Genomic DNA, 27143 nt, shown 5'->3' on the forward strand with positions numbered 1-27143 from the left:
ATCTTAATAACTTAAGCTGGGGCTGTGATTCTGTTGGCACCCTTTAATAGCTGGAGTGGTAGATTTAATATTTGTACAAATGAAATACGAAAGTCGGGATGACCAACTTTGATCGCGATAGCAAGCTTCAGCTTGAATCAATACCACAATTGTAGGTATTTGCTAACTATTGCGTAAATCAGCTAAGGTTTTTAATAGTGGCTAAAAATTTAAACGCATACAGAAATCTAACATATAAGTACATAAATAAATAAATAATGGGTAAGTACCTATTTCTCGAATAACCTCATATATACTTGAATTTAACACCTGATAGTTTCACTTGAAAATCATTGAAATCAATTTTTTTTCCAAAGTTATACGGTATCATTTCAATGGATATAGAGTCGAAAAAAAAGTCGGAAGAATATCATTTCTTTTCATATTGTATTCGGAGGGTTATTTCAATTTGATATTTTCGCCTTGGAATTAAATTATAAATTGGTTAACTCTACCTATATGTTTTTATATGTATTGTGTATGTCTTATTTTATTTTATTTATTTATTTGGAGAACAAACAGAAATAAGTGTACAGAAGATAATACAAGTATTCTTAGTACTATGACTAAAATTAACATGCACTTACTCCCTAAACAGATTGTCTTGTATTTAATTGTATTGTATATGAGTCGTACAGAAATACAGATCTATTTAATAATGTTTTGTCATCGTATTTTGTCGGATAAGTTCGTATTTATCTTGCTTTCTAAATTAGCTTCAGTAAACTTCGGTAAGCTAGTTGAGAAAGTGAGATAAAAACGAACTTTTCCGACAAAATACGACGGCAATAGTACATTGTGTCTTAAGGGCGGTAAATAAGGAATTACGAACGAGAGTCTATTAGAAGCCCGAAGTCGAAGACTGAGGACTTTAATGAGTCGATGTTCGTAATTCTAGTACCGCCCGTGCGATATACAATGTTTTTCATCACATTTGTGAGTAAAATTGTATATTTGTAAAAGAAAAACTAATATTTTTTCAAAAATTGCCGATACCGCTGATTGCGCTCTTGGCAGCGGCAGCTCCCCGCCAAAATTCCGCAGCATGTGCATGGCGTGCGTGTGCAGCGCGCGCACGGAGCAGCAGCACACCATGCAGTAACAAACTCATTTACCGACCTTGGGCTTCATGACATGAAAATTAGTACGGGCAATGACTCATTTACCGACCACGGGTTTCATGAGCAGCACATTAAGGTCGAGGGTTTTATTTGGGGGGTTGCAACCAAGGTAGCCTGCATGTTACGACCCTGTTTACGAGCAAGTGTGATGAAAAACATCATTCAATACATCTGTAACTGCAATGGGCGTTTTTCCATTAGCCGGCCCGGCACTGGCACGGCACCGGCATCGCCATGCACCGATACCGACGCCGGGGCTTCGTTTTTCCACTGCGCCGGTGTATGTCGGTTTATGCCCGGTGAATGATACAGTACTGACACGGACTTCAGCACAAATTCATATACAACATGCAGTTTTGCCGCGCCGGCGCCAAGTGGAAAGCTTGTTACCCCGGCGACGGCGACGGCGCCGGCGGGACTCAACGATGAGCCGACGCTGGCGCCGGCCGGTAAGTGAAATAGCGAGCCATACATTTTCATACATTATTGCTTCCTTCTTTTTGCCTCTAATTTGGCCGGCTAATGGAAAAACGCCCAATGCACGATTGAAAGCGGCGAAGCAACATAAACATATTATACTTTTCTTCCAACTATGCCTTAATTTCATCACAACCGCAGCTAAATACCCAGCTCTAGAGCAGAAAAAAATTATGAAAATCCTTATTATTGCATTGATTGTATTCGATTTTTTTTAATTGCACCACCAAAGAGGTAAAATTAGCCTGCATAGTGTAGTGTTCGGTTGGTAAACCTGACGGTCTTATGAAATTTGACAGATTGCGTACAAAAAATTGTTGCTACCAATCGTATCAAAAATAGTAAGTAGCCGTATTTTAAAAAAAACTGTGTGTTTAGTTGGCCACTGGCGCCCATGACGCCCATCCGAAATTTGACAGATCGCGGGTAAAAATATCTGCTACTGGCTACTAACTCTACCAAAAAAAGTAAGTAAGAAATTAAAAAAAAAAGAAATTGGCGGGAACCTTAAGAATTTTCCGTGGTCATTTTTTGAAAGTACGAATATAAAATAACAAAAATTGAATCATCGAGTGCTAGTGACATTTCTTTCCTATTAATTGTTTGGCATGAGTTTTTTTCGTCTACCATTCCTGTAATAGTTGAAAGAAAAGCAGATTATGCACCTCGCATTAAGTAATTTATATGCCCTCATGCTCGGGCTTCAAATCGGCACTTGATGCAATAAAAAATAACTTTCTGCTTGCTGCAACACTCAACGATTTGGAGCTCAGCAAAAACACCCGAATCGATCAATTAACTAGTCACTAACATAAATAGATTTGCTAAACTTACTATTCTATCATTAGTCTCATGTCCGAGTATCGTAAACTGCGGCAGTTCGGCGTCCTCTACGCCGCGTACCGGCGTCTCTTTCCAGTACATGACCACGTCTGACACCGTGTATCCATCTGTAGCGTGAGGCAAATGTTAGCATGCTGGTGCGGAAGGCGTGGCCTGGACCTCTACTCAAACCGATTTTGATGGTATGACCCACTGATTTATTACTATTTTAGGGAGCCTTCCGTGGGTCTATTATTAACGGTAGACCATCGAATAGAATGCTCTTACTTGAAATGATCTTGTGTATAATATTTAAGAGTATCTTAAAAATCACGAGTAAAGTAAGCTCTTCTTTGAAATCATTGTGGCCCAGCAAAAAATTGCTTAATCCATTGTGGAAGTAATTTTTTTAGAAAAAATTGAATGACAGGCAAGGATTGTTGTATTAAATGTATTGTTACATGCACCTGCATTGTACTCGTAATAAATATAAGATGGGTTGGCAGTTATGGCATTACTTAAGCTTGTAAGTTTGCAAAATAAAAAGCGAATGTTGTCGAAAGTGTGAATGTGGGAACCAACTGCTGAGGAAAACTATTGAAAAATATGTAGCGCCATAGTGCCATAGAGGTTTAGACAATACAGGTTACCAACGGTTAATGGCGTGGTAGTGCATGAACTGCTGAGGGAAAAACAATAGGTACAGAAAATTGGCCTTAACACTTCCAGTGCCGGCAACGCACATACGGGATGTCTTCAAATTCTTCTTAAATATTTCAAGAGGTATCTAGTGGGTTTGTTTGACTGAACTCCCCAGTAAAAGTTTTTCATTGAAATTTTTGACTCAAAATGTACTTACTTAAATAGTCACGCTTTTGAACATAAATCAATGTTTTGAAACATTGACAAACAGAACGAAAACGAAAAATATTTACAAGCCGAAATATTATGGAATACTTTGAAGTGTAGTGCAGCTGTCATAATTTTGCAACCATTTAAACGCATATGTACGTTCGCGGCACCTCAAGAAATCTCGGATTTAACAACCGGTAGCGAATGCGTTAAGGCGATTCACGATCAGATTGCGTTGTATGATGTAGGAACTGTAACAAATGGCGCTGGCGTTTCGGCTAGGATGCACGTAGAAGCGGTGAGCCGATGAGCTATTACAAGTGTAAGAGTCACACAGCTTTCAATCTCGACGGTGCAGTTCTGGCTGTCCAGTGGGTAGTAGTGGAGGTCCATCATGCAGGCGAGTGTGGCTGTGAACCGCATGCCATAGGTGATGCTGCCGTCGCCGCCGAGCCGCACCAATTTGTTGCGCTCCGTCACGTCGTGAAGGAAACTGCAATGGTTAGCTCAAGTCAATAGAAGTTGAAAGGTTAATAAACCTGGGGGGCTACTACGAAATTAGAAAATCGAAGTTCGTATCGTACCGTCCCTCTCACTTTGCACTAAATAATATAAGCGTCAGCGGGACGGCAAGATACGAAGGTCGAATTTTGCACTTCGTAGTATAGGGCTGAATACAAAGCTTGAGATCCCGTGTTGGATCACCAGTCGGGGCAAACCTTATGCCTGTAGTGAGCTTTAGTATATATAGTATAAAAATGAAACCCCGTAGTTACAGCAATTTTCCTGCATGATACAAGAAAAAACAAAGGGGGTTGAAACATGCGCGTTTAGGCACATAATAATATTTAAAGCGCCACGTTGTGAAAACTGCTCTGTGTTTATTTTAAATTCCTAGGAGAATTTGTCATTGATTTTTCCAATAATATATTTCGAGGTATATTTCGCATTGATGGTTAACACACGGCCGCACAGTAAACAGTTTTGGAAGTGATTTTGAGAACTATTTTGTCGGCTCACTTTCGCGCATTTGATGATCTTCAATATTGCTGGATGAAGTATTTATTCACTACACTTATTTCAATCAATAATTATGTTCAATTAATGAATCACATAAAATACGCTAGATAGACCTGATTGTATCTAAATAATGTACTTAATTATATTCCATCTTACCTATTCTTGTCGTTTGCAAAAAACGTGTCAGGCACCCAAATTTTGTCAGCGAAGTCCCCCGATAGCGTGAGTACTTCATCCTGGAGCCCGAAACCTAATCTTTCATCTTTCCAATACTGATTCAGATAAAGTGTTATGGTGTAGTCCTGGAATGGAAGGAAACGTTACAAGGGTATAAATTAAATTCATTTAGAAGCTGAATATAAAAGGCTAAATTTGAAATTAAATGTTGTTTATTGTAGGAACAAGAGCTGGCACGAATGGATTGAACGAGTGAATGAAAGTATCTGTGTGTTACCTAATATATACATTTCGCACGAATTTGTAAATGTCATGCATCTGTCATTTTCATACAAAAATATGTAAGTGACATTACTTTCGTTCAATCCATTCGTGCCAGCTTTTGTGAATCGATCTGTAGGTACTTAGAAAAACCACACTACATACATCTAGCCTCGCCGGAAGACCAGCGCTGGTTCCACCAAAGGAGTCCGCATTTTATGCTGAGGCGGGACCATTTCGGCCACAAGCAAATAAGTATTTTTATTATTTTTTTGTATTTTGTATTCTCATTTTGTTTTATTTCACTTTCTTATTATTATGTTTTTTTGCTGTATCTATTATTTATATTTGTGTCCCGAATATATTTTTTTCATTTCATTTCATCATCTTAGAAATATGTCTCAATTCAGATTCACTGACATAATATTAGGTACACAAAACTTCGCTCAACGCTGCGACATCTCGATAAAATTTTACAACGTGAAAGATCACTATTTTATCGGTGCCAACACGTAATACCTACATACTTGATGAGATGTTACGTATAGTGTTTAAATTTGCATTTAGTGTAGAATGAGTGGGCGGTGACCTCAGGCGGCCATCGATTGGCTGACGCAGCACTCCACTCCGGCACCAGCGACCCTCGAACTATGTCAAGTGACCGCGGCCTTGCTCTCTTTTTGCTGCTAAAAGCTTAATGAATTATGATGGAAGAGCCTAGAGAGCTGAGGTCCTCCACGCGGGCCTAAAATACCGCTTTCTACACCAACATGTTTGCCTGGTAGATTATCCGTTATGCCACGGCGATGTTGATGTTTGCGAGAACCAGACGCTAGACGATATCAATCAACTTTGGCTTTTATAGGTTAATGCTTAGCAGATTAGAATTAGGACGGTTGAGGAAACATGATAAATATGTTATAAGCCAAACTGAGATTATGCTTCGTAGACAGTCTACGATGTTGCTACGACGTTCGGGATCCCAGTGTGCCTGTCAACTACATACGAGTATATACATAATAATATGAAAAGAATGATGCTGTTCTTAAATCGTAAAAAGGCAGCAAGTCAAGTTTATGGCGAAGATAAGGCCAAGGTTCTAGCACTAAATGCATTACAGACTAGAAGATGGCTTATCTGTATATCATTTTGGTGTGTGTATGTATCTTCATGTGAAAATTCGTAGCCGAAGCTGCCAAAACAATGATGCCATAATCATACCTAAGTAGTAATCGTTTTCAAAACATATCATAACATTTAGTTAACCTTGCGACAAACAATGACATGATGTGATGACACAGCAAGCTCATAAACAGAATTTTATTTGCGTCTTTCCTGTGGGCATACAAAACTTTGGAGTTTACAATCATTTTATTTTTTCAGTATTATTTATATGTATGTGCTCACATTTATGATATAGCTGTGGATACCGACAAAATCAATGTGGAAAAGATAAATTTTCTTTCGTAATCTGTGTAATTATTTATGACACAGCGTATCAAAATAATTCTGTTAAAAGACGCCTATCATGCAAATCTTCGAAAATAAAAACTTACCATGTTTACTTCAGATATAGCGTCGAAGCTTGCGATTGTTAAATCCATGCCGACGTACAGCGGATCGCCTGTAAAGGGTAAAATATAAAAGAGTCAGCCGCAACTCGCCATATGCGGCAGTGCATTCAAGCAGATCGCTGACAAATCATACTGTTTACTGGAATAAATCCAATATTGAATCCTTATGGGTCAGAGCTCGCAATAACAGCACGCCGTCTTAGCCTCCTTGCCTCTCCATGTAATGTGCATTTGAAATTCATGATGTATTTGCTATAACAGCTTGCTGCGGATGTAGGGCGATGTGATTACGTGTACCCTCGGCGTGATAGGCTCGAAGAGCAAACTCATTTTGATATTTAATATAAACTAGGAGTGTTTTAATTAGGTACACATAATACAGGGTGACAGGTAATTCATCCAGTATAACAGTGGAGTTTGTACTTATAATAATTGAAATTAGGGTTGATTTAAAACTATTTAATCTTTCTATCTAAGTTTATGAATCATTATGAATTTAAATTTTAAAAAAAGTAACATAATTCAAACTTTTCAAGTGTTTAATACCTACATGTAGAGAAACTACAGATATTCACGTGTTTTTAAAATGTACAAAATAAACAATAACGTAGGTAGTTCAGACGTAATACTAGGTACTTATATGTACCCGTTTTCTCTTTTTCCCCTCTGTGTTTTGACGAAATGTGTAATAATATATTCGTAGATAGAATAGTTTAGTGTAAATACTTAGACTACTGAGAAAAGGTTTCATTAGTTGTGTGTGACGCGACTTATGCCTTTACAACATTACAACAACTTTCAAAGGTTTAAATAAGGAGGTAACACATAGATGTTGTATGTGTAAGACTAAATCCTTGTTGCCCCTTCAAGCACAAAGCAACTTAGTGAGCTAGCGAGTGATTTTACTACTCCTGGCAGAGTTAAATGTAACAGGCTGTAAGTTTTGAACGCAACGTAGAAAGAAAGTAGTTTAAATGGCGAAGATAAAAAAAAATACTGAAAGGAAACATTTTACCATCTTTAAAAAAACTGCATTCGTCGGGAGATCGACTAAAATAAAGAAAAAACCGGCCAAGTGCGAGTCGGACCCGCGCACGAAGGGTTCCGTACCATTATCTATACAACATAAGACATTAGCAAAAAAACGGCAAAAAAATGAAGTTTGTTGTATGGGAGCCCCCCCTTAAATATTTATTTTATTTTAATTTTATTATTTATTTTTAAAGTGATTATACAACTAAATATTCGGTGAATATTTCTAGCGCCTACCTGTTGCCGTTATTAATATCAAGCAAAAAATGGCAAAACAATCATGTTTGTTGTATTGTATGGGAGCCCCCTTAAATATTTATTTTATTCTGTTTTCAGTATTTGTTATTATAGCGGCCACAGTGTAATTTCAAGTGTCAAGATAGATAGAGCCCTGTGACAGACGGACGGACAGACAGACAGACAGCGGTGACTCAGTAATAGGGTTCCGTTGGCACCCTTTGGGTACGGAACCCTAAATAATAATAATAATTAATTAAAAACACACCCTATAGTTTTATGGAATAAATCGATAGGGTTAATCAAAAAGGTTTTTTTTTCTATGAAGCATAAGTAGTAAATAAAATGATAGGTCTTCTTTTTGTCCTAAATACAGATTTATATATTTTAACAATACGTAAGACTTTTTTTTTCATTTTACAATTTTTAATGCAGTTTTGTTTTGTTTTGATTAAAAGAACGTAATTTTCCTATCTTTAATAACACAAAACCACTCACTCACACTCGTCACTTCTTCCTTGTCTATGGTTTTAAATATAAAATATCTGACTGGGGCAAAGGAACTGGCTCATGCATACATGTTTATTTAACGTTTGGGCTCTACAGAAAACCAGCTTTACTGCACATAATGTGCGGCAACACATGGTGATTGGAGACCCTTTTTGGTATCCTGTTGTGTCACCAAGTAACATAGTTTTAGTGCCAGCTTTAGTCTTAGTTTTAAGTGGTACTTATGGAGCCAAAATTTAACCTTTCTTTCTTTCTTTCTTAATATTAACAGATCTTTCCCTCCAGGTGTCATTCAAAATGTCCACCTAGTTTAATAAAAAAATATACAGGATGATTCAGGAGACGCGAGCAGGATCAGCCCTGCCGGATTCAGCTAGTTAAGGCTACTATATCGTATCAGTATTAGTGAGATTAACTTTATTATTTACAAATTGCATGTTCACTGCAATTAAAGTGTGGGGTTTTACAAAAATATGATTGTGAGCATTCCATTATTAATTACTGATGGATGGTGTGGGGTTGGTCCTGCTCACGTCTCCCGAATCACCGTGTATTTTCAAAAAATATTCAATTTGATACCTACCTCCAAAGTTGGGTCTTAGTCGGATGTCGTATCCGTCAAGGATCCGTGACACGGTGTGCGTGACGTTCTCGAGTCGGTCGGCCGCGGCCGCCGCGCGCTCGCTCCTAGACCAAATAATAAGATAGATATTTTAGTTGGACTAGTTATTAATTAGTATAGTGTAAGAAGATATTAAAAGTGGTCTATGATGCATTAGAAAATTCGTCGTATATATGTGGGATCGTTTGAAGGAAAACAAACTTTTACAACGAGAAGTAAAAAAGTCTATTAAAAAAAAAATACATGGAATACGTTAAAGATATAAATAAGCAGAAACACAGAAAACAGAACTAGCACGTAGGCTCACCCGATCGTAACTCAAATCTTTTTTACTCATTCGCTCGTCTCATTCACTCCACATTAGTCTTCAGTCATTCGGTCGCTCGTTTACATCAACTCATTCTAACATTAATCCACCCTCATTCCCACATATAACAACATTTTTGGTATAATTTATGTTACCTAGGAGTTCCTTTTTGACGGTTCTGAGCATGTTATGTTTTGTTGAAAGGGTTCCTCATTTGTAGAAAAGTTAGTCACCGAGAATGAGAATGATAAAAAACAATATAGTCATTTACAATGCTTCTTAGGTCGTTGGTATTGGGATTTTCAGACTTGTGTGTAATTTTTTAAACTTCTCTTATGTTTTCATTTAGGTTTGTCTTAAAGTCATGTTTATTATCCGAGGACAAAAAACGACCGCTAGAAGTTGCATCTTACGTAGAAGAGAGACGCAAATCATACAAAATCACCTTATTTCACGAAAAGCGTTGCTTTTGGTAATTTTGGTTTCCAGATTTTATTAATATTGGTATGTACCTACTTTTAATATACATACCTACATACTATTGAAAATTTGTTTACCACAATAAAAATTCCACCGCAGCAATGAAATTATGCCAACAGCTTCTAGTAAGCAGCCGTGAAATTACCATTTAGCATGGAGATTCCCCCAATCCGATATTAAATTAACTCTAGGTGACGTCTGCTAAATCAGTTAGCTGCCAGACAGCCGGAGGATTTGACATTTAATAGCCAATTTATCAACGATTTTGGTAATTAGTTTAATTTAGCTTTCGTGCTTTAAATTGTCTTTCGCAAAAAAAGGATGAGGTGTAAATAAACGTAAAAAACACGTTATCAAAGTATTATTAGGGAAACTACAAAATATTTTGTTTATTTTCACGAAATATGTACGTTTAGGCCGGCAACGGACCAATGACTCTCCGTGAGTAGTTGGTACTCATAGCCAGTAGCGTTAATTTCCCATCAGATGACCCCCTTGCTCGTTTTCCTCCTTCTCGTAACAAAAAAAAAACATACAAATATAAAGTATAATTCTACGACCGAATGGCCAAGTGGTTAGAGAACCTGACTACAAAGTTTGAGGTCCCGGGTTCGATTCCCGGCCGGGGCAGATATTTGTATGAATAATACGAATGTTTGTTCTCGAGTCTTGTATGTTTAATATGTATTTAAGTATTTATTTATCTATATGACTATGTTTATCCGTTGCCTAGTATCCATAGTACAAGCTTTGCTTAGTTTGGGACTAGATCAATTGGTGTCAAGTGTCCCATGATATTTATTATTTATTTATTATTATTATAGTACGAGTATACTCGATTGAAAGTTCTTCCCGAGGTTTTGCAAATAACGTCCCCTAAGGGCAGCAAATAATGAAAAATTAATATTATACAACTGGGAAATAAATTTATAATTTAAGTCTTTTGGATTCTAACTTTTCAAACTTTTGGAAAACTAATTTGAATGAGTACCGTCGATCCAAGTTCTTTGTGGATCTTGCGATTATGAGTGATGTTCAAATTAGCTGGACTTAATAAACCTGGAAAACATCAGAATTCAGTTGTTTATAGAACATTTCGTTAAAGTTGACAGTAATGTAATGACAATGACCGACTCTTTGAATTTAAACCTTTATCTACCTAAACTTCATGAAACAAAAGACTGGGATAAATAGTGTATTCCCAAGAAAAAGCTGCACTTCATTCGACCAGTACCTCCTGGGCAGCGATTGATGATTTCCTGACAAAATTTTGTAGAAAAAATAGTCAGTTTTTGTCACTGAGATAAAAAAATACAAAGATTAAGCGCGTCAAGGTTTGGCAGTGAGGACCCGTGACTACGTTTTCATCGTTTTTTGTTTAATTGACAAACAAAAAAAAACATACAGACGAATTGAGAAATGATTGAGAACCTCCTCCTTTTTTGACATACCCACAAACACAAACATCACGCCTGCATTCCCAAATGGAGTAGGCAGAGCACACGAAACGTTACCGCTTCGGAGCCACTTTTAGCAATTTTAGGTTTAAACTTTGACAAAAAGGTAAAATAGTGACAGGTTACTAGCCTGTCGCCTACGGTATACTAAGGTATACCTATATCCTTTGTCGCCTCTTACGACATCCACGGAAGAAATGGAGAGGTGTAATTCTAACCCGACACCACACTCCTTTTGGATAAATTATATCTGTTTTTTGGAAACTTTTATACTTTGGCATATATGTATACCATTTCCACTATTTTCCACAGATCTCTCTCTAAGGTTCTGGCAGAATACCAGCGCTGCGGTCACCCGCAGTTTTATGCTGAGTTGGCGCCTTTTTTCCCATATCACATGGTATCCACTAAAGCACATTTTTTAAGATTTTTGTTTTATTTTTGTTTTTAGTTTTAGCTAACCCTATTAGGTTAATCTTAACTTTATTAATACCTACCTATGTATAGTTCGATATTGTGTTTTTTTGTGTTATGGTGAAAATAAAGTTTTAATCAATCAATCAATCAATCTTTTTTGAAGTCGGTTGAAAATACGCGTTTAATATTTTCTGATAAACTAACCGACGGACTAACTAATTTTTTAAGACACTATCCTTTTTCATCTAAAATCCTACAAACATTATAAATGTGAAAGTTTGTGAAGTTGTTTGGATGTTTAGGTGTTTGGATGTTGTTACTCAATCACGTCTAAACTGCTGAACTGATTTAGATGAAATTCGGTATTTCGGTATTTTCGGTATTCGGTAGTTTGAGTCCCATACGATAGCATAGTTCCCGCGGGATAGCGATAATCGAATACTACGCGGACGGAGTTGCGGGCAACGGCTAGTGTCACATGATTGTTGCAATTTTGTAAGAATCCTCAATCTTACTATTGAATCTAACCTAATTAACAAACTTTCTCAGTTGTAGCATGTAAGTTGCAAAGTGTAAAGGCGTGCATGTTCGGGATTCCGCGGCGAGCGCCGTTCCCGTCGGAATGTCTTTGCGGCCGGAATATTTGGAACTTGGGCATACCTGCTTTATCTAACTAACTGGTAAATTCGTTGATAGTAAACGAGGTTTCTGTGCAGTTGTGTGCAGAAACCATAACAGCATTGATTGAAATTAGTTCACGTTTGGGAATTGGAGCAAATTATGTCGGTAGTCCACATAATTTACGTCTCTTTTAAAACAATATCTGAATTTGTTTAGTGTGCCCAGTCATTATATGAGTACCCCCTAGTTAGTTATTAAAAAGTATCAAAGTTTTATTTTACCTTTAGCCTGTATTAGATTTTAGCAATGTTAGACCATTGTTAGACATTGAAAGTACTAATACTAAGCCGACTTAGGAAGCTTGTGGAAGTTTCTGGAATAAATATGTTTGAACTATTCGTAAACAATTTACGTATACCTACATTTTTTTTATTTTGCGGAAAGACCTTCGATATTTTCGACAAAGACAAGACTGGATTCGAAATTCAATAACTTGGTGAAAAAGGGAGAACACCTGTTCACAACTACGAAATAATTTAAAATACTTCTTTATGCCGTTTACAGGAGTAGACAATGTCAAAGTCAGGAGATATAGACTTACTGTGCTCTTGCGATCGCGAGCACGAGCGGCAGCACCAAGGCGAGTGCGGGCGCGAGCAGCAGAGCGCGCGTTCTCATCGCGCGGGCCGGCGCGCGACGCGCATCGCGTACGTCACATCACTCACAGTCTACTGAACCCACATCCCCAATGCATTAGCTTAAACATACACTTTGATTACTCAGTTCAAGCTTTAGACCCTTTTTGATCAATGGAAGCATTTAGTCTTATGAAAACATGTTACAAGCTTTACCTCCTTTTGTTTCTAGTTTTCGCGCTTTCATTTACGCTATCGACGCGAAAGTAGTTGCTAATTTACAATATAAAGTGCTAAAAGAACGCTTTTAGAGACACTAGTAACGAGTAAAACACGGAGCGTGTTTCTTGAAAAACTTAAGCACTGTTAAGTGTTACGTGTCGTAGAAGTTTGGTCGGGAGGCCGACGCGGAGGCCGTGTACGACCGCGGCGGCTTCGGCGCGCGGAATGGCCTCGCGCCTGCGCCCGGCTCCCGACCATCGTGCCGCCACAAAATGCGGTCACTATATACAATTAGAAGCATCTTTCACATATTTTATCTTCCATTGGCTCATGAAAGTGTAGGTGCGATTGTTATTAGTCAAGTTTAGTAATATCCTAATAGGTAACGAAAGAAGCGTGAATTTGGTAGGTATGTTTTCAGATGCAACACCTGCACCTGTACTTACTGTACGGTCGCACTCTTTTATTAAAGTAGGTACTTATTAGAGTTCATGTTTCCATATTGTCGATCACCTTGGCCGCTCCGAAATATCAGATGGCGACTGTACACAAGATTTTCCATACTTGTTAGGTATATTGAAGAGGTCAAAGATAAACTTTAACTAGTCGTTGACGCTTCGCGTTTGAACTTCTGTACAAAATTGACTGAATGCACACAATGACGAAGTATTAAAATAGAAAGATATATTTGATCTTTACTGTACAAACGTCACGGTAATCCATCGTCATGTTCCCTTTTCAATGCGAAACTGCTTTCATGTCACTTCAACTGTAGACAATTATTACGTGGATGAACCAGACAAATCCGATAGAAATATAATTATCTGAAAGATGTATTTACCAATCTTCTTTTCAATCAGTAGTGAACTTCCACGACGACTTTCTGGGAAATGGTTGCCCCTTACCTTCCACAACATAGGGCTGGAGTCCGGGATACGCAGTTGGCAATAATGAGCGTTGCTACCGACTCTCAGATTATGTCCCGTAGCCGTATACAGGATGTCTCTGTCTATGGGGCTTTAAATTCAAGGTTCGGTTCTACTCATAAAACTAAGCTACTTTAGTTTTGCAACATTTTTTCAAAAACTTAAATTTAGATAATTTATTGATCCTCAAAGTTTAATTGTTAAATCAGCCAGCGGTATTATCGCTGTCTCTTAGAAAGGGGGCCTTGAAATAATTTTTTGACATTTATTTGATCTCTCTTTGTATTGTAACTTATAGTACCATCAGCCAAATCAGTGGTCTATCAATTTTTAATCAAGTTCGTCTACAATAATACGTCGCGAAAGTCGAACTTTCAAGTTGACAGGCACGTCTATTGGTATTATTGTTTTGTGACTTGCAAACGATTGTGAACTTTAGGGTGGTAGACCACATATTTGGCTGATGGTATTAAATTTAATTTCCATGAGAAAAATTAACAATGGTCATATTTTCAAAAAGTAGCAGAACAAAAGTAGCTCAGTGTTGCGAGGAGAATCGAACTCTGGATTTAAAACCTCATGTTCAGAGAGCCTGTATAAATAACGATTTTGAAGTATCATTCGATACCTACAAGCCTTTTTCTTTTTTACCTTTTCGATTTGCTGTATTTGTTTGCCCAGGCCAAATTGAATTTAACTTATTTAATGATCGGAATGGCTTAGATTAGGTATTGAAATTTGGTGCATAATTATGTAAATAAAAAAGTACCTGCAGCAAAAAATCTTGCATTCAAAACGAAAAAGTTAGCAAAATCTATTTAAAGTTTTAATACACTTAGCAGAAATTTCATATAGAAAAAAATCCTTAGTCGAGTAGCGTTTAAGCTCTTATAAATTATGCGACTTAGTTGTCCACTATCATCACCTAGAATTTCACAAAGCCCGTTTTCTATCACGTGAATAAAAAAATCTTAACACTTTCAACGTAAAGTGTCCCGACAAAAGTGGTTGCGGCATTCTTTATATGTATAACGTTGAGTAGATGCTGTAATTACACTACACTAGACGTTCTAAAGAGAATGTGAGATGTCAGGGTACAAGTGCTAAGTAGGGAACCCAGCGTGGTGTTTAGAAGCCCCGAGATTTTTTGTAGAGTGTTTGAGTTAGCATTGAGTGTGTTGTTGGTGATAGTTTGGCCTGTATGACATATGTACTATTTGATGTGGAAGATATTTATATCTATTCTTAATTTTAAAATTTTCGCATCGAAAGGGGTCCTAATTACCATTATCTGGTTACGTACATAGCACTTGGTCATCTGCGTATCTGTCTTATGAAAAGTAACTCTTGCATACTTAATCCACGATCGCTCTCTTTCAGACGTATCTGTCCATAAATAAATTGAACAACCTATGGAGTTAGCAATGCAAACCTGCCTTGCATTCCGCACGCTGAACCAGTCCGTATAACTGATCTTGACATTCTACTACATGGTTATTTTACGACCTTGACATTCTACTACCTGGTTATTTTACGATTTTGACATTCTACCACCTGGTTTTTTTACGATCTTGACATTCTACAACCTGGGCACCTGGACATTTTACGACTTTGACGTAAGACGCCGGAGGGCTTCTAATTAATATAACAAAATATCGACTTAAAAATAGTGTAAAACAAACGTTTTAAACTTTCGTGATTTTCACTCATAGTCAAAATACCACAAACGGGACTTATTACGCTAACACACGAGTAATATTTACCTCGACGTTTCGACCACATTACAGAGGCCCTAGATATACTCGTATAAATATTACTCGTGTGTATTAGCGTGATAAGTCCCGTTTGTGGTATTTTGACTACGAGTATAAAACAAAGTTTTAAATTTTGCTAAATATGTACATACTTACCCCCTACTGCGTAAAATTCAGTTATCGCTATCCCGCGGGAACTTTGAAATTTTCCGGGATAAAAACTATCCTATGTCCTCTCCCGGGATTCAAACTATCTGTATACTGAATTTCATCTAAATCGGTTTAGACGTCATGAAGTAACAAACAAAGAAACAGACTTACAAACTTTCGCATTTATAATTGACTGTGGGAAGATGCCAGTTGAAATAAAGTTGCTTTCTACTTCTGTCTGCCTATATAATCCACTAACTCCATGCATGCAACATGCAACGGATATTAAACATCAGCCACGTATTTTTTCACGGATGGTTATAAATGTATGTAAAACATTAGAACCTGCAGTTAAATTAAAATTCCGGGCTTTTACTAAACTCCTATAGAAATTCCCAAAAATCACATATTGAAGTTTCTAGTGGTTAAAATTACATCGTGGATTTCATTGACGTTTCTAGTGGATAAAATTTCAATTTTTTATTCGCGATCCCGTGGGAATATCGGGTTAAAAAGTAGCCTATGTGTTATTGCAGACGTACTGCTATCTACGTGCCAAATTTCAGTCAAATCCATGTAGCCGTTTTAGCCTGAAGGAGTAACAAACCGACACACACAACACCTAAAATCTAATTTATGTTGTATGCCAGTAGAAATAACAATATTTTACCAATTCGCCGAAAAAAATAATACATGGCTATACCCACAGCCTAACTTAAAATTTAGCTCAGCTCCCACAATCCCTGTAAAACCGTCAGCAACTGCATACCCTAGTTGCCATATGGGTGATGTGGGTTGCAAACAGCGGAAGTTATTTGGCGAGGACGGCCGCGTCCGCCCTCAGATTGCAGGCAGGCGATAAACACCTCCCGGCTTGCAACAGCGGTGAATTCTGGACGAACCTATGTTGCTGCTCGTTGTACGTCATTTTGTATTCAATTCTACATGTTTTAAATACTTGAAAGTTTAAAACTAATCTTGTTCATGTTACAGACAGACTGTAGACATACTGTCAATGCAATTTTTAGGAACTTTTGTTTAACTGCAGCTGTAAGTATTTGAGAAAAATCTCTAAATATGTGGTTAAGTTACTGTGTAGTCAACAAAAAGTACTGTCCTAACTTTCGTTTCCACTTTTTCATACTATTTATATAGAAAAATGGATTGTAGTGGTAGATCAGCAAACAAGTTTAACTGTTCTTTTTATTATTTTATATTTACCATTTTTGTAGACATAACATACATAGAACTTAGAGCAAAGCTTCGTATCCGATAACGCAGATCCATACCTACGAAATATCCATAAAATACTAACACATTCTTCCATTTATACGACAAGTTTTTCATATAGGTAGGACGATAATACGTATTTCGCTCACATCTCGGCTGAACTTACCTCTTCCAGATCAACAACCTCGTTATTTGATAAAGGCATTTATGTGACAAGGTACAGACTGTCTAAACCGATCAATTTTAATATCGACATCAAAAGAACATAGAATTTTTGTTTTTCAAGTCTTGATTTGTACAGAGCCGACTAAGACAGAGCAGAGCGGAGCCATGCCGAATCGATCATCTAGAATTTGCAATGATATTGAATTCACATAATTACATTATCACAAAACTAAAGTTATGTACCAAATTTGTGATCATCAGTCAATGAGAAGGGTTAAAATTAAAAATACGTACCTTTTATGTTATGGGGGAGGCATATATCCAACATGGATGTCCTACGGCTGATATGAAAGTTATCCTTTTAAATTTATACAAGACACAAACATAAGGCAAGCAAAAAAACTTTAGTACCAAAAAATTTTTGTTAACATCCGATCTACATAATTACGAGTATGTATACCAAATAACTAATCAAATCACTGGAAGTCGGTACAATTTGACATCAATGATTTTAATATTGGTAAGGATTTGTATGTTTGTGTGGATAATAAATTATTATAAATACGAGAGTAACTCTGTCTGTTTGTGTGTCACCTCTTCACGTTTAAACCGCTGAATCGATTGAAGTAGTACGAAGATAGTTTGACACCTAAGGAAGGTAAGGATAGTTTTTACCCTGAAAATTGTGTAGATCCCGCAGGCAAAAAATCGCGGGCAAAAGCTACAGGGTATAAAAATCGTTAAAAAAAAGAAAAATGTAGGGTTGTGAGTTATAAGAGTAAAGTGCGATTAGTGTCGAAAAAGGTGCTATTTGTGGATAGCTCTTAACCCTTATTGGGGTGACAATAACGTTGAGTGCCCAGTTTATTAATGGCGCTAGCTGATGTCAACACTCGGGGTAATTAGAGTGAGTGGTGACGGTTTTAAAGAGCTTTTATGTTTTGAGTGGCCATGGTTATGGTAAGACCATAATATGCTTCTCATACTTAGGCCATTGTGGCCTTTGTGATCTTAAACTTTAAACTGTATGGATTCAGGCGTTACTTTGCGGAGACCCATGTTTCAAATAAAATGGATTAGTTTTGATTTGCTCCTCCGCGAAGTAGTGTGGTCAAAGTATGCAAATAGCCGCGCTTGCGTTGAATATTTGTATTCGTGCAGTTAATTCTCCAACGCGGAGTATTTATATTAGAGCTGGTTTTGGTTGTAGATTTAGTTATATTTACGTTGTTTTATTTCCTTGCTCGCATTTCATCCTCGATGTACGAAGATTGGTTACATTGTATCTGCTACTACAAGTACTACAACGTGACAGCTATTAATTACTGAATTAGAAAAAATGGTACAATGATTACCTATTAAAAATAATCGTGTATATGAGGTTTTTTGTTTTGTTTTTTTTTTATTCGACTGAATGGCAAACGAGCAAGTGGGTCTCCTGATGGTAAGAGATCACCACCGCCCATAGACACCTGCAACACCAGGGGTATTGCAAATGCGTTGCCAACCTAGAGGCCTAAGATGGTATACCTCAAGTGCCAGTAATTTCACCGGCTGTCTTACTCTCCACGCCGAAACACAACAGTGCAAGCACTGCTGCTTCACGGCAGGATTAGCGAGCAAGATGGTGGTAGAAATCCGGGCGGACCTTGCACACGGTCCTACCACCTGCAAAACGCGCTCATCTTGGAACCCGTTCTGCTGAATCCATTAGTATGTGTCACACAAAAGTAGCTATCTTGTCTGTACTTATATCCACGAAATAAGCACGGACTTCGTTTAGTTTCTAAAGTATTTTTATTTGCATGGTGATTTTAATTCCTGTAGGTACAGTTATGTAGTTACTTATATTATATGTGTTCAGATATACATAGGTCTCAAAAGAGCTGAAAGTGAAGATTTTACCTTATGTTAGTACTAGATGGAGGGACGTGTGAAATAGTGTGTGGGTCGAATCCTGGGTAATAGCACCCGGTTTGCTGGCCCACGACATTGCCCTAATGGTAGTGATTTAAAAGAGACGTGCTTTATACGTTGTCCAGGAGGACTCCTACTACTGTTTGTTTAAAAATTGATGGACGAATTTGTGTCGAGTTGTGATGCAGCTCCAAAGATTTCAATTTCGAAGGCACAGATGCCAGCTGCTAAACTGTTAGGCTTTGACGATGGTGTAGCCCTATCGCATACTGCCTGAGTGACAGATATGACAATTTAAAAAAAACAGTTTTTAATCATTAATTTAATTAATTGATTATATGTATTTGCTACGGCTAAATAAATTTTCATTTGCAAAGTCTGCCCGTGTTCATAACACTGATAGGTGCGTCGAATTATCGGAACCTCAGTAAAGATAATACACCTCGTACTATATTCCGTATATGGCTAACTTTTAAATAAATTATTTAAAAAAAAACATAAATATTCATGACTTGTGAGTCAAAAATCAAAATCAAAATGTTTATTCTGTGAGTAGACCGCAAAGGGCTCTTGACAGGCTTCCTGTCCCATGAGGCACATGTGCATGTGTCAAAAGAGCGCTGTGACGTAAGTAACTAGCACAAAGATTGGTTTTGATTGGTACACGATTCAGTTTCTTTGACTGTACGTAGTACCTTAGAAAATCTGTATGTATTTATATACCTGTGTTTTCTGTACTGGTTACTATGTGTTGGTGTGCAATAAAGAGTTATTGTATTGTATTGTACTGGAGTTCAGAAACATTCTTGCGAGATATAATAGTAGCAGCATTAGGTCTCAGACCGCGCATTGGGCCCAACAGATCGCTTCATAAGCCGGCGGCCGATGCGCCACATTTTCATCACTCATGCTTATCGCACTATACATAATTCATTCCCACATGTGGCAGAGCGAGTGAGAAATAGACTTTGTTTTTTAACACTAGTCCTAAATGTGGTCCAATTTTAGGATGCATATAGTTTTGTCTCGCTTTCTAGCGAGTATGATTGTGTTTTTGTAAATAAACATGTTGCATGGTTGCATGTTTTCGTTGACTGTATAATTAGAATAAATTTGTGAATATTTTGCAATATCTGAAATTAATTATAGCAAATATGCGTTCCGGAGCAATGAATGTCTGTGTTTTGGGACAGATTTGTCTTTCGGAAACCTTTGTCCTCCCTTGTTTCCGAACAAAACGGGGACTATGCAACACTGTGGCATGCTCGATATTTTTATGGTACGGTTTTAAGGTGTATTAAATATGATTTTAATCTAAACTATGTTTTCACGCCCGTAATAACAGACTTTGAAAGCCATACTTAAAAACCTCACGCTACAGTGCGCCATCTAGTGAGACAAAAAACGATAGCCCTCATTGGGAGAGCATGATAAAATAGGTACGAACTTATCCGATAAAATACGACGAAAATCATCTGTACAATATATTATTTGTATTGAAACATTGACTTTAAACACAGGCACAGGTTATTCTTCATGCAAAAATATTTAAGAACTACTTAGCATTAAAATATTTTTATTCTCGTCAAGTCATTACGATCCATCAGGCTTCAGGCACATTACGGCTAACCTAACAAAGAACTCGAGAAAAGTTCCTAATGTTTTCCAAGAGCTTCAAAATGCAATTTACATACAAAATTATCTTCACATTACTGGCTCTTCCTACGCATTTCGTAGCACCGTCTCGTAGCGCCGTAGCGGGAGCTACGCCACCTCTACGAGTTCCTTGATTGCTACGTAATTTCCAATAACTTAGTTAAGAATTTCACACCAACTTGCTTGACAGTTTAAGCGCTCTTTGATATTCAGGTAACAAAGTTAACAAAATGCTGCTAAAAATCTACCAGAAATATAATGTTGGCTCTTTGTTTAAACGTTGAGTGGCTTTTATACAATCAATATCCAAAGGCTAAACAGGGCGATAAAATAAAACACGGATATATCTAGTGCCATCCACAAAGACGCGTGATTTTGTCAAAATTAGACATTAATTACATTGTAATAAGAACCACGGCACGCGTAATCGTGAAGGACACTACACTTGGTTTATGACAGCAAATATAAAAATTATTCAAGTGAGAATCGGACTCGCGTACCGAGGATTCCATTCAAATTTGCATATCAAGTGTTAGCAGAGCCCTGCCCCTAAACAAAATGTACGCAGTAAAAAGTCATTTTATAATAGTTTATTGCATGTTAGACGTGAATAGGTTTTGCATGAAATTTCATTTTTAATACAAGCTTTTTTTGCGGACTGTACTTTATGTTGACTTTACTTGCTTTGTTATCCAAATTAAAGCACTGAAAGAGAATCAAATGTAAATTGCAGGATTTTACACGAACATACATAACTATTAATCTCTCTCTCTCTTCAAGTGCCTCTCCAACTAGTGAAGGTTGGCAGTTAGCTCCGCACATCTGATTCGGTCTTTTGCCAGTCTAAAAAGCTCCGCGGCAATCTACACAACTATACATAACTATAATATAGGTACATAAACATTGTAAGTGAGGAGGTTGTAAAAATGATACAATTCTTTTTTCAAACTTTTGGGCCCAGTAGTTTTAAGGGTAAGGGGAAATGGTCCATTTTCGCTTACTTCTTTAATAAATACAAAATAATTTGAGATCGTCTCAACAAGTTCTTTCGCTTTTACGTCACACGATAGGTATTGTTTGCAATTTTTTTTCTAATTTACCCTCCAAAAGTGACCCTATATTTCACATTCGTTTACTAACGTTAAAGTTACACATCCGCCTTTGGGTCACCTTCATTCTATTTTTCGTTATTATTTTGAGGTATGGAGCTCTAAAACACCTGATGAATAAAAATTAATGATATATAGACCATAATAACTACACACATTTACTGTGGCGGTTTGCATTCAATTACGTATTCATAATAATAATATTTACTTATTTAGGAATTAATCCCATTATTTTATTACATTACATCACATTTACATTACAGATATAAATAAATAAATATCAAGGGACAATTCACACCAATTGACCTAGTCCCAAAGTAAGCTAAGTAAGATTAATAATAACATTACTTTAATAAAATTACATTATATCAAATTGCAATACATTCCATTAAATTGTATTCCGTAAGTACAACTCTTATTTAGGTAATTATCAATTCCTCAACGACCATATATAACACCCCTTGTAATCGCATCTTCACTGACTCGCGGTTCCCATTTAATAATTGGTTCCAACCTCGATTGGAAATACGGAGTGTTTTCATAAGCCGATATAGGTAGTACAGGAATGTCCGTATAAAATTTGGCACGCCAAATGATTGAATAATTCGTATAACTATTAAGTATCTAGTTGCATGATTTCTTCTTTGAAGAATTTGTAATCAAATTTTATTGAATTAGGTAAGTTTCCTAGATAAATTGTGTTTAATGTGTTAATCCAGGTTGCAAACTATTAATCGAAATTTGACAAATTTGAATTGAATACCAAACAGCAAGCAAAAAAATTCACATTTATATTATTAATAATATTTACTGTATCTAAATAGTTGTTTTATTTTATGATAGATTTTTTTTTAGCAGGTGCGATGAATTTGAAGCTAAAATTCAAATACAAATTACAATTCAGTACAAGACAGATCGATTTTTTTTAATTAATCAAAACATACTCGTACAATATAATCATCTCAGACAGAACGTTAATACAAATGTACAAAATAACAAGCTAAAGTAAAAAAATGTTCTTAATACTACCTTTTGGCCTGTGCCTAGCAGTGAGACGTATATAGGCTGGGATGATGGTGATGACTACCTTTTTTGGTGACTGTACTTGCATTGTCATCTAAACTTCATATGTTATGTAGTACATACACCAAATTACAAGTCAATCCAACCAATAGAAGTGGGTCAAAATGAACTTACAAAATTTGACCCAAAAATAACAACAAACAGGCCAAGTTCAATAAAAGCTTGTGAATAAAAACGTTATGGCAACATCTTTGTCATTAGACACGTACCGTTTAAATACCGGTAGGTATATAAAACACGCTGTACAAGCAATTAGAGCAGTATTCGCGAGTCATCAGGCGGGGATTGAGATCCCATTACGGCAAGTCCACGCGCAATCAGCCCCGTCTTTGGGGATCACGGCGTTTCCTATTGTTCCGTGCCCCGGCGCCGCTTTACATATCGCTGCACCCGCAAAGCATTTATGACAGGAAATGCCTCTAGCTCAGCGATACTCAGATCGAAGACAGGAATAGAATGATAAAAGTACCAGAAGACATATTGACTATAAAGCGCGGGTGTTTGCGACCGCGTTCACCATCCCTTCTATCGTCATCCTAAAACGTATGACAGAAAGAAGTGGTGAAACGATTATGGTTTAGAGGGCGTTAGACAAAAAGCCAGTCAGTTTGATTTGCTCTAACTTAGCGTTGTTACAAAAAGTTACAAGTAGGCGTACAATAATTGTATCGATTCGATACTTGTTGTGTAACTCACTATCAAAGCAGCATGTGTGGGTGAGCTATAATGTAATAGGTACATTAAATTCGGCATTTGAATTGAAATATACAAGATGATATTTTGCAAAATTTCCTTGGGAATTCCCAAAAGTTACAACGTGGTTGGTGTTCATTCGCGTTGCATAAGAAGTTAAGAACACTCGCACCTCATGTCTCTAAACTTAGCGGCTCAGCTTTTAGAATCCCGATTCCGTGGGAATATCGCGATTAAAAGTAGCCTGTGTTATTCAGGACTATCCGGACGGCCAGTTTTAACGTGAAGGAGTACTTTCACCGAGGAAAGAACGTGCGTTGCCTACTCCCGTTATAGGTAGGTACTTTGTCGCTGTACCGGTATGGAATTTGCATTTGATCTACAAGTCAGCAAAGAGACGTTATACTACAGAACCTAGTCATGGATTATATCTTTTAAATAGCGCTTAATAAATGAAGTTTAAACAACGGGGTTAACATCAACTTATATTGTAATAAATCCCCGGACTGATACTGGGATTTATAACGGTATTTGTATCGGTATGAAGACTAGGATACTAGGAAACTGAAGGTTTTTTGGCAAATCGAAACGTAATCAGAGGCCTCATTTTCTAACGCACTAGGAATCACAGTACGCTCCATACAACTGGAGCATTAAGTATCCCTGTTTGAAATTACGGAAGTATAACGGTTTCTATACCTACCTCCGCAAACTTCTCTGGTTAGGCCTGTGGACGAACATTTCGCTCTCGCATCGATTTAGTCAGCCACGAAAGACGTTGTACACAGACAACACGCCGAAATTCGTCTGAAACAGACGCGTAGGCCTAAATAATTTTATACTGGGTCCCAGTATAAAAACAGTTTTATCTGTACTGGCACTTCTTACATTGCGATAACTGGCTCACGAATGGCATACCGTACAAGAACGCATCCCTTTACATGTCTCTCGATAATATATAATTATATCATGACGAACATCACACGTACAGGAATCAAATTCGATACACTTGCCTATTCAAAGTATACATATATGTTTCAAAAGATAAATAAAGACAGCGGAGGATTAGTAATTCTAAAGATGGCACTTTGGATACGGAACCCTAGAAATAAAATAAGTATTTTAGCTAAAAGATGAGCGAGACGCGTCAATGTCAACATTATTTTCAATTCATTCTTACATAATGCTTTTATAGTAAAGTTAAAATAATAATGTAAAAAAATATATTAATCTTGTTTATCCGGACCATTTAAATAATTAAATTATAACTAAAAAAAAAAGACAAAATGTATTCCGAAGTCTTTTAATGAAGGTATAAAATCACAATACGACATCTTAGAAAATTTACTTTAGACTCGAAATCCTAGTACTTGATTTTATGTTAATGCAATTGTTTTTTTTTATGTATTTTATTATGTTTTATGTAATGTGCGAGGAGCGAATAAAATATTCCTATTTTCTATTTCTAGTCAATTGGCGATGGAATAGGGGGAAAACGAGCAAACGGATCACCTGATGGTAAGCGATTACCGTCGCCCATAGACACCTGCAACATCAGAAGAGTCAGAGGCGCGTTGCCGGCCTTTTAGATAGGAGTACCCTCTTCAGCTACGCCAAATTTAATACCTACATTCTGGTTATTCTTCATTGATACTCGTACTCACAGCTTGTTATACTCGTATATGATAAAAAAATAACATACATATTTTTAGAAGAAAATGTAGGTACTTAACTAGATGTTTATTGAATCAAATTTTCAATTAATCAATTGGTGAGTTAGCAAGTAGGTACAGTCAAAAAATAATATTCTCTCTCAGTTCCAGTAAACAGTCTTAAAATCTGATAAGTATATACTCGTACCTAGTAAGTACATACATAAATACTGCAACGACAAAAGTATATAAGTTTCCATCTATCGTCACTAAGAAAGGTTTTTTTTTAATTATGACTCCAACTAAACTGTGGAACTGCCACTCAAAAAAAATGTATAAGTACATTCTATTTGCATTTGATAATCCAAACTAAATTTTTGACGAACAAAGGAGTACCTAGCCAGTAGGCTAGTATGGCGCAACAACCGGTCCGAAACTTTTGAATTGAAATGGCAACGAGAAAAATCGTGGGCTACAGAAAATAAACACAAAATTATTATTCGGCTGTGATTCCTCTGCCGATGTTGGTGGATACCTCGGTTAGCGGTTGAATCGTGGCTTCTTGCGGGCGATGGCGCGTGCGCGGTGGCCACCCATCTCGGCGGGAGGCTGCAAGTACCGGACAAACTTCACCGCCGCACGCCGCGGCACCTTATACGCGCTAACTCAACTTGTTACCAAAAGGACAAACAACTCTTTAGATAGATCTTGACGAGAAAAACTTCAGAAAACTTTTCTCGACGAAAAAAACAATTGAAGTTAAGTCGACGTAGTAAAAAATCGCGCGTAATGTTTTTGGCGATGCTGGCTGGTTTGCTGACATTGTTCAGGTATGTTTTTTTTTATTTAATTAGTTATACGTTTTTTGAAAATGGAAACGTCAATATTGCCGCGTGTTTTGAAAGTACAGATTTATGTACTTGTACCTACTTAAAAAAATTAACAAGCTTTAAAGGTCCCCCTTTGAATCACAGCTCAATTCATCTCAATATTTTTCAGAAGTAACCAATTGCTATGAATTTGTTGATATCTATTCTCTCTATCATTGTCAAGGAAGTTATTTGGGTAACCGTACCTATTATGCAAACATTTACCTACTATCGTGTCGTTTGGGTGTGTTGTGTACTTAAATTACAAACATTTACTCGTAATACCTACTTGATTTGTAATACTATCTATGATTCTTATTTATCTCAGGTATATATCTATATTTAAGTTAGTAAAGTGCGGCTTTGTTTTATTTTAGCAACTCGTTCATAGTTACGTTATGCAACAGTTTCTAAAGCGTATAGTTTGAGGTTTTTATTTAATTTCGAGGTTTTTAAATCTTAATTGTTTTATGTACAGAAGTTTCAATAAAATGCTAATGTTACCTTTCAATACCTAAGAAAAATTTAACAAAATCCTAAAACTAAAGGCACAAGCAACAAAAATATACGTAAGTAGGTACGCAGTACAATTTGATACGATTTCCATTTTTTTTGTTCAGCTTTAACATAATATCGTCACATAATCTATTAAACTAGTTACTTTTTAACCCATCGACAATTACTCAGGTTCTTACTGCCTACAATTAAAACGTCGTATGTGTCTGAGAGAATTCACAGAACATTTTGAAAAAACAACAAGTTTAGTATCCATAAACTGTTGGCTTAATTTATGTTTTTGAGAGCGTATAAGTTACCTTAATAACGCCACATGCAAATGAGCAAAGTACCGGGATTTCGTAATGCCATTTCGATTCGACCATTTTCACTCTGTTGGAACAAATGTAAAGTCAACAAGTAATAGTTATGCTATAACCTAGGTGCCTAATACCTCCCCAGGGTTCGTTTTCATAAAGCAACAGCATATTAAAGTAGGTAAATTATCGTTAACTTACAGAATCAAGAAGACATTTTTATTAAAAAAAGCAAAACCTAAAT

The 27143-nt window shown here is 36.8% G+C and overlaps 1 protein-coding gene across 3 annotated transcripts in view; it reads right to left on the bottom strand.

The window, feature by feature from the left end:
* The window catches only part of LOC141442172 (gamma-aminobutyric acid receptor subunit beta-like), a 28156-nt gene extending 3833 nt beyond the window's left edge, over positions 1 to 24323 (bottom strand). For 2 of the 3 annotated variants that reach the window (XM_074107086.1, XM_074107079.1), the window contains exons 1-6: positions 12628 to 13113; positions 8706 to 8809; positions 6326 to 6393; positions 4488 to 4633; positions 3647 to 3804; positions 2472 to 2587 (exon numbers count right to left, since the gene is read on the bottom strand). In XM_074107086.1, the coding sequence (XP_073963187.1) occupies positions 2472 to 2587; positions 3647 to 3804; positions 4488 to 4633; positions 6326 to 6393; positions 8706 to 8809; positions 12628 to 12704 (669 nt within the window). In that variant the 5' untranslated portion in view covers positions 12705 to 13113. Of the gene's footprint in view, positions 1 to 2471; positions 2588 to 3646; positions 3805 to 4487; positions 4634 to 6325; positions 6394 to 8705; positions 8810 to 12627; positions 13114 to 24269 lie in introns of those variants that run through there. The other variant, XM_074107094.1, reaches the window with a different exon arrangement.
* Between the last annotated feature and the right edge of the window lie 2820 nt (positions 24324 to 27143).

Source organism: Choristoneura fumiferana, chromosome 2, assembly GCF_025370935.1.
Source record: "Choristoneura fumiferana chromosome 2, NRCan_CFum_1, whole genome shotgun sequence".
Classification (NCBI taxonomy): Eukaryota; Metazoa; Arthropoda; class Insecta; order Lepidoptera; family Tortricidae; genus Choristoneura; species Choristoneura fumiferana.